The 15,968-nt window shown below is 37.6% G+C and overlaps 2 protein-coding genes across 3 annotated transcripts in view; one reads left to right on the forward strand and one right to left on the reverse strand.

The window, feature by feature from the left end:
* Positions 1-2,814, reverse strand: part of LOC113051426 (very-long-chain enoyl-CoA reductase-like) — a 9,119-nt gene extending 6,305 nt beyond the window's left edge. Inside the window, exons 1-2 of the mRNA XM_026215213.1 lie at positions 2,662-2,814; positions 406-456 (exon numbers count right to left, since the gene is read on the reverse strand). Of these exons, the coding sequence (XP_026070998.1) occupies positions 406-456; positions 2,662-2,799 (189 nt within the window). The 5' untranslated portion in view covers positions 2,800-2,814. The remainder of the gene's footprint in view (positions 1-405; positions 457-2,661) is intronic.
* LOC113051558 (dnaJ homolog subfamily B member 1-like) lies at positions 1,340-6,634 on the forward strand. 2 transcript variants are annotated; one of them, XM_026215536.1, is made up of 4 exons: positions 1,340-1,586; positions 3,851-4,362; positions 5,154-5,722; positions 5,814-6,634. In XM_026215536.1, exons 2-4 carry the CDS (start codon positions 4,143-4,145, stop codon positions 6,045-6,047), a joined length of 1,023 nt encoding a protein of 340 aa, XP_026071321.1. In that variant the 5' UTR covers positions 1,340-1,586; positions 3,851-4,142; the 3' UTR covers positions 6,048-6,634. The 2 variants fall into 2 exon arrangements, with proteins under 2 accessions (XP_026071321.1, XP_026071254.1); XM_026215469.1 differs by lacking the exon at positions 1,340-1,586 and having other exon boundaries at positions 3,820-4,362.
* The last annotated feature ends 9,334 nt before the right edge of the window (positions 6,635-15,968 follow it).

The following is a 15,968-nucleotide window of genomic DNA, read 5'->3' on the forward strand; positions in this document are numbered from 1 at the left end:
TTATTAAATAAAACTGTAACTAAAACCATAGTTTCTCAAAATAAACATGAACTGACATTGCATTTTATAAAAAAAAAATATATATATTATTTCACTTGGATGCCATGACTACATTTCTCATTTTAATTCGGTTTAAGTCAAACGACTAAAAAACTAAATTAATAAAAACTATATGCATTAAAAAACACATCTTAACTACTTAAAACAAAACAGAAAAACTAATTTAAATAGTATATGAATGATACAAAAATAACACTGTTGTGGCATCACAAATAAAATTGTCAAAGCAGAAACACCCCATGCATATTTCCTCGTTTGCATGTGCATAAATATCCATGAGAAAGTGCTGTGTAAAACAGTTTAAGCTGTTTGAGTAATGCAACCGAAGGTAAAAATGTTTCCTACCTTGTCCAGGAAGCAGAGCTTGTCCTTCGTCTTGGCGTCCAGAATCTCCACCTCGAAAAACACCACAGCTTTCTTAGTCTTTTTAGCAGGTTTGCGTTTGGCAGGGGTGGGGGGCCCGAGCACTGGGGCTCCGTTCTGAGCTTTTTTGGGCTGCGTGGCCTCTAAAGCCAAGGTGTCCATATTGTCTGTTTTATTTATCTGCTTTCTCTGAGTTTTTAACTTCTCTCCTCTCTTAGTCCCTCTCTCACCTCCAAACTCGAGTGCGGGACGGGAGCTTTTCTGTCAGCTGTGGAGATAAATCTCTCTGTCTGTGCCCCCACCCCTCTCTCTCTCTTTAACTCGACCCTCCCACTTCTCTGTGTTGTCACCCTCTTGTTCATCTTTACATTTGGCCCCCAAACCCCCTAAAAGCACATGCATGAACAAACCAACAAGACTTATCTCATTATCTCACTCATAAATACTTTATTCTCTTTTCTTCTGAACCTCAAGAGGAAACGTGACCCCTCCCCAGTCATCCCAATATGTGCTAATTATAACTTTGCCTTATGGATGCACACACAGGGACGTACAGTAAGAGAGCCCAGTCACCTAGAACCAATACTTACAGAAGAAGAAGAAGAAGAAGAAACATACAGAGTCACTTTACAGACTCTTTTAGGTGTGTACCCTTGTGCTGGGTACCTTTTATAGTAGTCATAAGGTAAATATTATTCTCAAAAAAATATATACCCAGGTCATATTTCAACCCCCAAAATGAAAATAAACAGAATTTAGAGTTAAAAAATGAATAATAATAATAATAATAATAATAATAATAATAATAATAATGCTTGATTTTTTGTATGCATTATTTTTATGTAAACTAACCAAATCTCACATTCACATTATTTTGAATTACAATTCTATTCAATCGTCATCAGATTTCGGTCGTCTTGTCGGTAGCGCGCGTGCTGTTCGGAGCCGCGCGTTTTAGGGGGAAGGGAGAGAGAGTGAGATATTATTAATAACTTAGAAAGGCATGAGCAGATGACACTGGAGGTAATACCCACTGCCACTGAGAGAGACTCCAACCGAAAGAACTGCGTGGAGTACAACAAACGTTATTTTAAAGTTTACTTTGAGGCGCGCTACACACGAGTGACGTCAGGACGCGATCAACTCCGTCTGAAGAAGCGCACGTGAGTGCCTTTCCCGCGCTTAACGGGCATAACTAACATGAATGTGTATTTATTTGATACTATGTGTAATTTTGCCAGTTTTGTGTCGTCCTTAGTTTATTTCCTAATGTAGGCTATTACTTCCCAGTGCACAAACCTCTGATAGACCTCTTTGAGATGTCAGTTTTACATACATTGTAAATCATAAACATCTTAAATATCTTCTTAACGTCTATTTGTCATCTAATATCGTCCATATTGCATGTGTACATTCTAAAAAGTGGCCTGCATCTTGCAATTGTTAAAATAAATAAATATAAATATATGAATAAAAAAATCCCTGAGAGAGCTTTATAACTTCTTGGCGCCCTCTACCTCATAAACATTGTCAGTTTTTTCAACGACTTCGGCCAAACCTGTCCCACATGTTCAGTAAGTAAGAGTTACATCAGCATGTAAAGTGTCATTAAAAACGACGTATATTGACTGGACAGATTTGATGTGCACTGATTGTAAATGAACAGAAACAACCACTTACATCCGGGTTTGTGAAGAGCAAAGCTGTGGTTTAATCCTCTACAATCAAAGTCCCCCATGAACCTTCATTTACTCACTATGCACTGTCATATTACAGCAGAAAACATAACTTCACTGTGCTTGTTAATGACTGAATATACTAGTCAGTCAAGTGCGAGGTTCCCACTCTATATACACATCTCGTTCCTGAAGACATGTTTAAGAGCAGCAGTCACCTCTAATCTTGTAAAGCATGTCCCTACTGCACACAGTGTTGTGTAATGTGGGACAGGGGTTGTGTGCGCCATGAGGAGACAGACCACTGCTCAGCTCCAGAGTCTCATCTAACAGGACGCGCGCGTGTTCTGGTCTGATCCACTAATCTGCCGATGAGGCCGAAGTGACTCTCACTGCAGCCTGTTCTCTAATCCAGTCTCTCTGCTGTCAGTATTATAACGCGTAAAGTTCATCCGTTTCCGTACGACACGATCATTTCTCGATCTCAGAAGCATCAGGAAAAAGCCTCTCTAAACGCTAATACAATTTTATGAGATGTGTAAGTCAGTAATGATAATCTTACCTCGTAATGCTTCATTGTTGCAGTTTGAATGGCTTTTCCTAGCGAGGTGAGAGACAAGCACGGAGTCCAATCAGGAAGAACGGAAGATGCCGCACATCCAATGAGCAGAGAGATGAGACCTGCGCTCGATCCTGTCATTGGGTGAAATCCATCACCTAGTAACCAATCAGAGTCCGACTAGACACAAGAAGTGTGCAACTAACATTATGAGCGCCGCCTAGTGGTGATGTGAGGAGAAAACATGCGGCTGAAAAACTCAACTGTTGTTAATAAAATGATTCTGTGTGGTGATGATGATGGCAAGTATGGGCCGCCGTTTGTAAAATAAAATGTGTAAGAAAACTGGTCAGATTTAACTACAAAACAAATACATTTGTGCAAGATTTTACTAAAAATAAGCTTTGTGCAATATTTTTATTACTTAAAAATATTTGTTTATAATATATATATATATATATATATATATATATATATATATATATATATTACTATACATGAGTATATTACAATAAAGTATTAAAGGTGAATCTAAATGTTTTATCTAAATCTAAATCTCCATTTTAAATCTAAATGTTAAATCTTCATGTAAATGTTAAGGCCAAATCATATGTAATCATGTTACTCTTATATCTAAATGTATATTTTTCATGTTCTCTCTCTTTATAAATGTGTGTAACATTTAAATATATATAATTATATATAAACTTTTAGATTAACATTTATGATTTGGATTTAACATGTAGATTTAAAATGAAGATTTGGGAAAACAAAACATTTAGATTTACTTTTAATAATTTACTGTAATATAGTCATATAGTAACAAATACTAAATACACACAGAAAGAAATTATTAAATAAAATTATTATCCGGACAGTTTTTGTAACACAGAACCCAAATAGAGGCATTCCAATAAATGCATTTTATATATAACTCATAAACTTAAAATGTTATGTTATTAAACAGTTTTTGTTCAAAAATTTACTTGGCATTGTAAATTTTAACATATCTTTAAAATAAATAACTTCCATGATCAGAAAAGTACGCCCTAACCTAATCAACCCATCTGATGGAGTAGGTCAGTCGGTCAGAACTGTAAAATCGTCCGTTATGACGTCACGCATATATACTGTGTGTTTCGTCGTTTCTTGTAAGAAACCAGTATGTAGTTTCGCTTTCATCTGTGTCCAGGTCTATGGGTGGAGTAGCACACCACGTGTTTCGGGTGGAAACAACCAGAGACTTCAAGACATTTCTCGAACTTTCCTCGCGGTTTCAAATAGAGAGACAGCAGGGCGAGGCGGAGGCAATACACCCCACAGGTGGACGGGACAGCACTTCTCATTGTGAAATTACCCTCAGAACTATTTACCGAGGGTTGCTGTGAACTGAATCTTTAGCGACAGACACCTGAACGCAAGCAGGACTTGCTTGAACCCGCTGTTTGACGTTTGGAGAGCATCGACTTCAAAAGACACTCTCGATGGTGAAGATGGGGAAGGATTATTACAGTGTGCTGGGGATCCAGAAAGGCGCATCTGATGACGAGATCAAGAAAGCGTACCGCAAACAAGCGCTCAAGTACCATCCGGACAAAAACAAGTCTCCCGGCGCCGAGGACAAGTTCAAGGAGATCGCGGAGGCGTACGACGTGCTGAGCGACCCGAAGAAGAAAGACATCTATGACAAATTTGGCGAAGAAGGTGAGTAAAATGATGCAAGCTTGTGTTTCAGTTGCGCTTTTAACTCTTAACTGTTGCAATGCCTGATGTCGCAGATACAGATGTTACTAATAGTAATTCATATGATAAAGTAATTAGCATTAAATTATATAGTGTGCACTGACTGGATCTGTTGTTTAATCTGTATGTGATCCTGCATTAAGTGCGCGATACTGGCAACGCAGTATGTAGATCACTGTAGTCTAGTTCGAGAATCTTTTGAAACTACTGTAGTGTTATTTAGTTTATTTTGATTACGTTAAATAGACCCAATTTGTGATGCTACATTCTGATTGGCTACTGGAGTGGAGCTTTTTGGAACGCAGTGCCCTTGCTGGAAGATTCTGATGGTCACGTGGTAGAAAGAGGCGGAGCGTTTGAATGCTGTCAGTTTAGTGCCAGTTCGCCCTAGGGTTGAACCATTCCAGAAAGTTTGAAACAACTCTAAACTTGTTAAATAAAAGTGTAAAAATTAAGTATTTTCTTAACGATAATGACTATTAAAGATACAATTTTCCATAAATAGGAACTTGTTGCGAATTCCAGTTGGCAAGAATTCAAATCCCTAGCTGTTCTGGGAAGTGCAGTAGTTGGGTCATCAATGTAATGAGCTGTTTCAAAGGATAGTAAAGCTTCTCAATTCATCTGCCATTTGCAATATTGGCAAACAACTATGTTTTGGATCCTTGGTGCAGTATTTATGAGTTGTCTGTGATCTTTATACAGCACCTTGCAATTCTGTAATACGTGTCGTCTTTGTTTGCCATATGCAGGACTGAAGGGAGGCATCCCCGGCGGTGGAGGTGGTGGCAGTAATTTCACCTACACTTTCCAAGGCGATCCTCATGCAATGTTTTCAGAGTTTTTCGGCGGACGGAACCCTTTTGACCAGTTCTTCGGACGCAATGGTGGCATGGAGGAGGATATGGAAACTGATGACCCATTTGCCAGTTTTGGCATGGGTGGAATGGGAGGGTTCCCCCGCTCCTTTAACACACGCAGTCATGGTGGGAGACTGGAGAAAAAACAGGACCCTCCGGTGACCCACGACCTGAGGGTCAGTCTAGATGAAGTGTTCACTGGCTGCACCAAGAAGATGAAGATCTCACGCAAACGCCTGAACCCCGACGGAAAAACAACACGCACTGAGGAAAAGATTCTTACCGTGGAGGTGAAAAAAGGCTGGAAGGAAGGGACCAAGATTACTTTCCCCAGGGAAGGTGATGAGACGCCAGCAAACATCCCCGCAGATTTGGTGTTTGTGGTGAAAGATAAACCACATCCCGTGTACAAAAGAGACGGATCGGACATTATTTATCCTGCAAAAATTACACTCCGAGAGGTAAAGCGGGGCTTAATTCTCATGGCTTGTTCACTAGCTCTCTTATAGTAATTTCATACCTTTCTAATCCCTTCTTTCTCTGCTTTCTCAGGCACTTTGTGGTTGCACGATCACTGTCCCAACAATCGATGGTCGCACAATCAAGTTAACATCTCCAGAAATTATTTCTCCCGGGATGAAACGGCGTGTCACTGGGGAGGGTCTTCCTCTTCCTAAATCCCCAGATCGTCGCGGGGACTTGGTTGTTGAATACGAAGTCAAGTTTCCCGAAAAGTTGAGTCAGAGTGCCAGAGAGACTATTGCAAATGTTTTGCCAGCTTCTTGAGCTGCGTATATAACAATGCTGGAGCTGCTGCCATTCGGGAATTTTTGCTTCATATAATTTCTGGTTAAAGGTGGAATATTTGAGGTCAGCCCAATTAAGGTGCCCATTTGATGCTAAAAACAAAACTGTTCTTCTGTAAAGTGCTGCCATTGAGACTTTCTGAACCAAAACTTAGCTGGACTGGACTGGTTTATTTGTTCGAGTCATGAACCCATGTTTCCTTTGGGTCTAGTCCAGCAGAAAGTCTCGAGCTGTGGCCTCTGCGCCAGTGTTTGGTTGTGCACTACACACACCTATGTTTACAGTGTTGACTTGTTCCAAAGCTAGACAGTATAGGAGGCTGTGATGTGTGGAGATACAGTGATATGGTTTCTTCTCAGCAATCTGACTGACTTTGGATACCTCAGGAAAGTCTTTCTGTGAGAGCATCCTGTAGGTTTTCTGATAATACGGTCTGATAGAGATGTTAATTCATGTCGGGAAAAGTCATTCACAACGTAGTGGTGGTCCAAAGTGATCGCTGCTTGGATCGTTTCTCATCTGTGTGAATCAGCACTTGCAATAAGTTGCCTAGACAGCATTTTATTTTATTTTAATAGAAGAGGTAAATGTATTGATGTTGGTTAATTACTCGGATAAAATGACATGGGAATATTTTTCTGTTTTATTAGCTATGAATTGTTTTGACCTGTCTCTGTGAAATAGAACTTGTGTTGCTTCACATTATTAATATTAAACTGTACATGGGACACTTCTAGGTTTTTTTTTTTTTTTTTTTTATAATACTGCACTTCTCTCTAAATCTTTTGCATAAGGGCAGTAGCTGAACTTGGGTTTGTGTGATACTGTTAAGGTGCCAAACAAAGGGTTTTAAACAGATTGCTTAACAGAACATGAGAATGAATGTTACATTTAGAATTGCACTGTTTCAATAAAACATTTTAATCTGGAAAAACAAAACAAAAACATTTCTTATTTCAAGTACACAGGGCTCTTCACCCCCTTCACCAAACATTCAATATGGATAATTCTATAGATATACATTCAAGTAAATAACTTAAAAAAAAAAAAGTAGTGAAATGTATAGCAGAGACTAGTATAATGTCTACATGATAATAGAATCAGTTTTACAGGATTGGCACTTTACTCATTTTGCTGGTGCATGATGCGGTAGTCCTCAGTGTTTTCTTTATTTGACACAAAAAAGTCAAGGAATCAGCCCAACAGACACACACACACACACACACACACACACACACCACAATCAGAGCAACCAGATATCTAATAAAACACATGAATCCACTGTTAAGCACCTCTCTCTGTGTTTAGTGTTTTCTCAGAGCAGCAAGTTGCATTTTTATAATGTCTGCAGTCATTTAATGCATCACAAAATTGCTGCCTTGCACTTTTAAAATTTGAAAACAACTTCTGGCCATGATTTAACAATAAATTTAGGGATTGTTCTCATCTCTATTAATTAACCTTTCTACTTACTGAGTTGAAAGTCGCAGTGGACCTTGGGATCATGTCAAACAATGATGTCTGATTTATAAATGAATAAATGATTGATTGATTGATTGATTGATTGCACTGATTAATGATGCATATAAGAAGTCATCTAATTTGTTTGAATAAAGTCTTACCTAATTCATATATAATAAAACTAAACCTGAATAATAAGGAAACATTCACAGATGATTTACTGAATAATATCAATAACACAATGACAAATCATTCACCATCTTCACACTAAATATTCTTGCACAATAATAGAAGCAATTAAAAAATCACTTCAGGGGTCTGAAGTACAATAAATCACACATGGGTTAAAATATTGAACAAGAAAAAAGAAACCAACAGTTAAAGAAAGTTCATATTTACATCAAAATTAATATTGGCTATAAAATAAGACTTGTAAAATTGCTAGTTTACAAATAAAAGCAGAGAATGTCATGTAACATGTAAAGGCATTGATTCTGTTGTAGTGGTATTTTACTGTATTACAATGGTACTTTGCTTATTTCCTGAATCTGATGCTGTAGTCCTCAGTGTTTTTTGTGTCCACTGCAAAGACATCTGAAGAACTTCCTGTACTGCTGCCTGACCTGAACAAGAATGAGACGAGAGGAGCTGAGCGATTTCATGAGATCATTTTATCCTCTGAACTCATGAACCAGAATCACTTTGTTTATAATAAACAGGTGAGAAAAGAGGTTTTAGAGACCAGTTGTCTCATTTATAAAACTTGCCGTATTTTTCATCAAAAAAATTTACGTAAGCACAAAAGCTAGATTTTGCGTATGCCCAAAAGTTTTCAGATTTATAAAACCATGCAAGTAATTTACATGCATACTCCCATGCACATGACACCATGTTTAACACAGAGAAATATGAAACACGGACTAAAATAGCATTTTTTACAGTATCTTTGCTATGTTTTATAAAAAATATATGAAAAATCCATAAAAACAAAATGGTTTATAGTTCTCAGATAGATTCTGATCTCATTATTTTCCACTGGTCAAATAGTATTACAATTGTTTTAAACAATTAAAATCAAATTCATTTGCTGAGAATATAAACATCTTTTAGTTATTTTAGTGGAAACAGATAAGCCCATATTTATTGCAGTTTATTGTCTGATTGGGCTCATTACTGAAAAAAGTATTTTAAAAAGGAAGCATGCAAAGCTTACAGTTTTCTCCTAGTTATATCCTTCAGATAGTGTTTTTTTCTCATGTTTGTAGAGAAAACTTTACACGACATCAACACCTTCATGCAGCTGTGGTTGTAAAGTAATCCAGTGCGCATCATTGATCATTGTTCTCAATAAAATATTTCTCATAAATTGTGATCTGTACTTTTGTTGAAAGATTAATTAATGTGCACCTACAGCGATCCTCGCTGTCATTAAAACATAGCATCTCACAGAAAAAATATGTTTATTGTTAGTGAAATTATGTAATTATTTTGTTTGTAAAATGATTTAATTTCAGTGTTTATCTCCTTTAATGCGAGTGGAATATTTAATGTTAATGTGTAACACTAAATGGCCATAGAAACATGCGTATGCAATTTTTCACAGACGTGATTTAGAAAAAATAAACTTGGCTAGATAATTAGGTAAACTTAGATAATTAAGAGACTAATTAAATGATGATTAGTGATGAACACCTGCCGTTATTGTGCATTACAGAGGATCAGATGCTGATGTTTTATTGGTTAAAATGATGTCACCACCATGGAGATCAGTGTTTGCTTCCATTGGGCTCTTGACCCTTGACTTCTTGTGTCAGATATTTCTCTGTAAAACTGCATGTGCTGTTATAAAGCAGTGAGATCAATGCTGTGCAGAGAACAGCTATTGGCTGCTTTTATATGATACATTAAGTATTATATGCCAGCCAGTTTATTCCTAAAACAATTTTATTTTATTAATGAGTTCAGTTTTAAAGTCACCAATCTTGAAAGAACGTGTTTACTGTAGTTTCAGACTGTTTTACAGTGAATGAGTGCACTTAGGCAGCATACACATTCTTAGAGAGCTTTTAATCTGAAAAGCATTATGGGCAATTAGTTTTTAAAGGGGAACAGCCCAATTAATTACTATATATGTGGTTAATGTTCTTATTGTTGAACAATGAATTAAACGTTGTACTAAGAAATTATGATTCTCAATCTCTATTAAGTTACAACAGTCATAGTAAAAACTCCCATCATGCACTGCAGCATGTCACCACTGTTGAGGATCATATGATCAGTGCTCATGTCTAAAAGCCTGAACAATTTACTCTATGTTTGACCCTTACATTAGTATTTGTTTAATAGGACTTTTTTTTGTAATTCAGTAATAGTTAGTTATATACACAGCAGGTGTTCATCTCTAATGCACAATCATCATTTAATTAGTTACTAAATTATCTCATTAACATTAACTCTTTAAGGACTTGGGATTTGACTCAAGACTAGTTTGTGACTTGAAAGGAATGACTTTGTTTCTCTGGTGAAATCAGTTCATGGGTGGAGCAAAAATATGGCAGGACTTTTACTTTCTGACCCCTGGACTTTACACCTCTGGATATAAACAGAGATGTATAAAGTACTAGAGACCCATACTTGAGTAAAAGTACAAGTGCTCTATCAAAAAAGTGACTTGAGTAGAAGTTTAAGTGCTCTTTAAGCACCACACTTAAGTAGAAGTACTAATGTATTCAACATTTTTTATACTTAAGTATTGCAAGTAGTCTATTTTAAAATTTACTACTCAAGTACTAAAAGTAAAAGTAGAAGAATTGTGTTATGTACCTATTAAAGAAAGTAGTCAAAAGTTTGAACATATTGTTTTTACTATTTCCAATGATTAACCTAAAGGACAATCACAATTCCTTTGACTGTAACTTCTTGTAAACAAAAAATGGTTACTAGGGTTAGTTAGCCCAATTTGCCAAATTATGTAATTAATAACTTACCCTCATGTTGTTTCAAACCCGTAAGACATCAGAGGGTCATTTAGAATTTTTTGAAGCATCGAAAATACATTTTGGTCCAAAAATAGCAAAAACTACGACTTTATTCAGCATTGCCTTCTCTTCCGTGTCTGTTGTAAGACACTTAAAAACAAAGCAGTTTGTGATATCCGGTTCGCGAACGAATGTAACCGGATCTTTTTGAAACAGTTCACCAAATCGAACTGAATCGTTTTAAACAGTTCGCGTCTCCAATACGCATTAATCCACAGATGAATTAAGCTGTTAACTTGATTAATGTGTCTGACACTCCCTCTGAGTTAAAACAAACCAATATCCCGGAGTAATTCATTGACTCAAACAGTACACTGACTGAACTGATGTGAAGAGAGAACTGAAGATGAACACAGACCCGAGCCAGATAAAGACTCGTTCACGAGTCAAGAACCGTTTCTGTCAGACGCGTCTGATTCGAGAACCGATGAGCTGTCAGAAAGAAATAACGTTACTGGTCATCCGAGAACTGATGGAACCGGTTCTTGACTCGTGACCGAGTTATTATCTGGCTCGGCTCGGTGTTCATTTCTCTCTTCACAGCAGTTCAGTCACGCTTGATTCGCTCAATGATGTGCCAGCTTCATCAAACCTGCCATCTACAGTTCTGGCAGTGGTTTGTAATGGAATGATTCGTAACATTATTATAATTGTAACGAGTAACGATGCAGCACATAAAAAAAATATCAGAGTAAAAGTATTAAACTCAGCGAAAATATGTACTGAAGTAAAAGTGGAAGTAGGAGAAAAAAATAATACTCTAGTAAAGTAGAGATACCGCCTTTTAGTACTTAAGTACAGTAGTGAAGTAGTTCTACTTCGTTACTATACATCTCTGGATATAAACAACTGAAATATGATTTATTATCCAGATTTTAGATATAAAGTTAGTACATTTCTGACCTCATTATTGAAGACACAGTAGATCAGAAAGATCAAGGTTCCCTGCTGGGAGCTCAAGATCAGGAAGAGGATCTCCAGCACCTCACTGTCATTAGTGAAGAAACCCAGAATCCAGGGGCAACCAAGAACCACACACTGAGCCAGTGTTTTAAATGCCATGACCCTGCAGAGTAACAGAGAAAGAATGAGTTAATGTGTCTTTAACTATATTGTTTTGTTAAGAGTAGTAGAACTACAAACAATGCATATTACTTGGTTTGTTTCATCTGTGAAACTTCAGCGTTGAGATTTTTGAGAGTTGAGTACAGAGTGATGACAATCTTTATGAAGATAACAATGTTTAACTGCAGAAAAAGAAGAAACTTAAATCTATGTTCACTTTAGTATTTTTGGTTTCAACAGCCAAAGTGAAAAATGTCTTAAACTAGAACTTACGGCTAGTATGACACAAACAGGTCCCAGAAAACTCCAGATAAAACCTTTATCCATTTTAATCCAGCAACTGTTCAGAAGAAAACACAATATAATAACTGAATGAAATGATCCAAAATACCATTCCAGGTGCTGACTGGTGGTGGTTACTACTGGGAAAAAAAGGATAATAAACTGCAAATGTATTATCTTCTGGGTGATTTTGAAACTGAGAGCAGTGTTGTTTTTCCGAAATTCCCAAGCTGTCCGTCATAAACTAAAATGTGTGTTTGACTTCATGTGGCACTGCACAGATCGATCTGTGTCTGACATGAAGCAATTCATGCATGCCAGTTAGAAATGTTATGACTTGAGATGTGCATTAATACAGTACTGAATGAAAAGCATTTGTTTTGCTACATAAAAATGTCTAAAATATCTGAGTATTTAACAAACATTGCATCTAATCTTCTTCATCTATGACAAACAACGCAAACAAAGAGCATCAATATGGAAAGCAGAAAGGGTCAGACTTCATGTCTCCGTTTACAGTTCCTCTGACTACAAGTGCCAAGTTTTGCTGATCATTTACATCAAACCGAAGCTGAAGTTTAAACACACCTACTGTCTTTATATCATCTAATCAAATACTTTAAAAAAAAAAAAATAACTCACTCTTCACTGCCGTAGCCTTCAGGAACCAGACCGACAGAAACAAACACCACAACCAGAGCAACCAGATATCCAATCACACACAGGAATCCACTGCTAAGCACCTCCCTCTTTTTGGAGCTGATCTGTGATAGGCTCTTCACACAGATGAAGAGCAGCACAGCTTCAATGAACATCCACACAAAGCCGGAGAGAAAGAGGAAGTGCAGAAGTCCTGAGATCACGGCACACAACACCTGGAGACCATGAGAGACGGTTATGATGATTCTCAGTGAGTCTGTGCTGAGCTGTAGGGCTCCTTCATCATTCTCACCTGCTGAGGACGTATGAGGCTCAGGAACTGCTGTGTGAGCAGAAACAGAAGGTGAGCCAACAGAAGACTGATGCAGATGTTGATTCGAGCCACATTATTCACTCCAGGACTCCACTGACAAAGGGCAAAGGTCAACAGGGCCAAAGTGAAGAACACCAGCCCCACGATCACACACACCAAATCCAACAACTCCAGCTGAGAGTCGCTCTGAGAAAACATGTGAGAGAACATGAGATCCAAATCTGTGCTGTTCTTCAGTGTTCAAGAGAAATGCTCTCATACCTCTGGTGGGCGGCTGGTTTGCATGATGAGAGCGAATGTGGACAGATGTTCACAGGAACACACAGTGTGGCTGCTGTTGGACTTTAAAACAGAACAACCATCTACAATCCACTCGCTGATATTCCAGTACACACAGAACAGAGAACCGCTGGGATCGAACTCCTGCAGAAAGATGAAGAAAGTATCAGAACACTAAATATTAGATGTTTTCAGATGTTCATCAGTGCTCTGATAAAACAAAAGCACATTTCAGTCTCTCACTCTGATGTGTTTGAGGGTGAAGTTGACTGGTTTAGTTAGTGTAGTGTTGGTGGTTTTGGGAAGAGTAGCTGAGATCACAGTGGACATCATGGTTTTAATCGTGTCATTGGATTTGTTGAAGAAGTCTGGCTTCAGTAGATTCTCCATCATGTTGTAGCTCATGAAAGCCACAGCAGCTGATCCTGTGAGACAGAAACTCATATATAAATGTCCATTTAACAAAACAACAAAAAAGATAATAATAATAATAAGACCCTAAGTAAATGGGGTTTAGTGGTATTATGTCTTGTTCTTTAGTTAATTTATATATTTTATAAAATGACATCAAGACATTTAATGTACTTGTTTTATTGTTGTTCTTGGCAATCCCAATGAGATCGATGTCCACAGAAGAATTTGACGTGTCGAGTCGAGGGATTTTATCTAAGGTGACCTGTGGTCCAACCATGAAGACTTGACCCTCTGAATAAACACAAACAAGCATGTGCAATAGTAATTTATTTACAATATGTATCTTTTTTATTGTTATGAAAGTGTTACGTCCCAGGACATATAAGTGGGTGTGTTTTTTTATTTTTTTTTGTACATGTGCTCTGTTTGTTTCGCTCTCTCTCTCTCTCTCTCTCTCTCTCTCAAATGCTGATAAGGACAAACAGCTGAAATAAGTGGATCATTAAGTACACCTGGCTGCAGCCTGCAGATCGAGGCTGGGCTGCACCTGGGGCGGGGTTGCAGATGCAATGTCTTGCTGGACAACTCTGTGTATGTCACAAATTATCATTCTATTCTTCTATATTAATGGAAAGATCACATAATATTTGTTTGTCATGTTTTACAGCATTCGACACATATTCAGTCCAAGCCTGATGCAGGGCAGTTCTCTTGGGTTAAGGGGTCCCTGCTGCAGTTTCACCAGTAAAGAAAATAACTGGTTACAATTCACTTGAAGAACCACGTAAGCCATGCAGTAGTGCATGGAGGTATGGTGAGAGCATTTCTTTAGATATTGATTGATTTTTGTGGTTTAAAGCTGCGGTAGGGAACTTTTGACGCTGTAGCGGTTTATAAACAGAACTGCTTGCATCTTGCAGAAGAACATCGTAGCCGGAGCTACTTCTCTCTGCTTATGTCTATGAAGAATCACAAAGGTACTGGGTTACTCCGCAGCGGTACCCCCGAAGCAATCTAAAATAGTCCGAATATAAACACTTATTATAGGTGTACCCTAGTGATTCAGGACAAGCCAAAAACACGGTTTGGAAAATGGATTCATGGTGTACTCGCTTATTATATACATTTTTCTACATTTTGAACACAAACAAAGTTACGGACCGCAGCTCTGATTGGTTGTTTTTTACCGGGAGCGATGGAGTTTCTGCAAATGGCAATAGGGCCACTGGGAGGAGCCAGAGGAGCTTGATTTTTTTCACAGACTATCTGTCTCATATTCAAATATGTTTATGTAGAATGATGAGGTAAATATTTTTTCTGGACACATACACCCCCAACACACATGTATTCTCTATTTTTAACCAGGAGCGCCAAGAGGACATAAAGTGGAAGTTTGTAAGGGACCTTGGTCCAGCGTTGTACAGAGTCATCGTGGGTTATTATGTGGGGAGGTGACAGGGCCTGCCTTTCTCCACTTGGACAGTAAAAATCAACAGAATGCTATCCAATACTACTTGGAGGGAGGATATATTAAAGCAAGTAATCACTCTGTGTACACTGTTAAAAATCACTGTTAACAGTGAAAAAACGGCCAAAAAACGGCCAAATTTGGACAGTAGCATACTGTTTTTCATTAAAACAGTGCATTCTGGGTAATATTCATCATTTTCGAGAAGGTACACTGTAAAAACTGTTTTTCAAAAAACGGCCAAATTTGGACAGTAGCATACTGTTTTTCATTAAAACAGTGCATTCTGGGTAATATTCATCATTTTCGAGAAGGTACACTGTAAAAAATTGTAACATTAAATAACAGTAATTTACTGGCAGCAGGGGTGCCAGTAAAGTACTGTTAATTTACAGCTCTCAACCGTTAATTTACCACTCTTAATTTTTTTTACAGTATTTTACCGTAAATTCTACCATGGAAATAAACTCCACTCCCACTGCTTCAAACAGTTCGAGTTTAAAAACTAGCATTCCTACGATGTTAGTACTATGAACTTATTTCATTTGAGTCCACTGAGAAGGAATATTTCTTAATATAAAACTGCAAACCCTTAATGTGTAGTAAAGTAACTAAATACATGACTTTTACTCAAATCACTGTAGCTCACACATATGTGCTGAAACACTTAACATAGAGATCACCACTGTATCAGCGACTCCACATTTACTGTCTTTATATAAAGCAGCAGAAAATCAGAATTTGTGGCTCATCATTGACTGAAGCACCGGCTCTACTCTCCAGCACAATGGTGAACCACAAAACTAAATTAAACTAACAGATCTCTCTTGTGCAAACACACATTAATACAGTTGAGTTCGGTATTTACTCTCTTTATCAGTGTATGATTTTGCATAATTTTTTTTGTATGAATGTTCACA

This window comes from Carassius auratus, chromosome 1 (genome assembly GCF_003368295.1).
Source record: "Carassius auratus strain Wakin chromosome 1, ASM336829v1, whole genome shotgun sequence".
Lineage (NCBI taxonomy): Eukaryota > Metazoa > Chordata > Actinopteri > Cypriniformes > Cyprinidae > Carassius > Carassius auratus.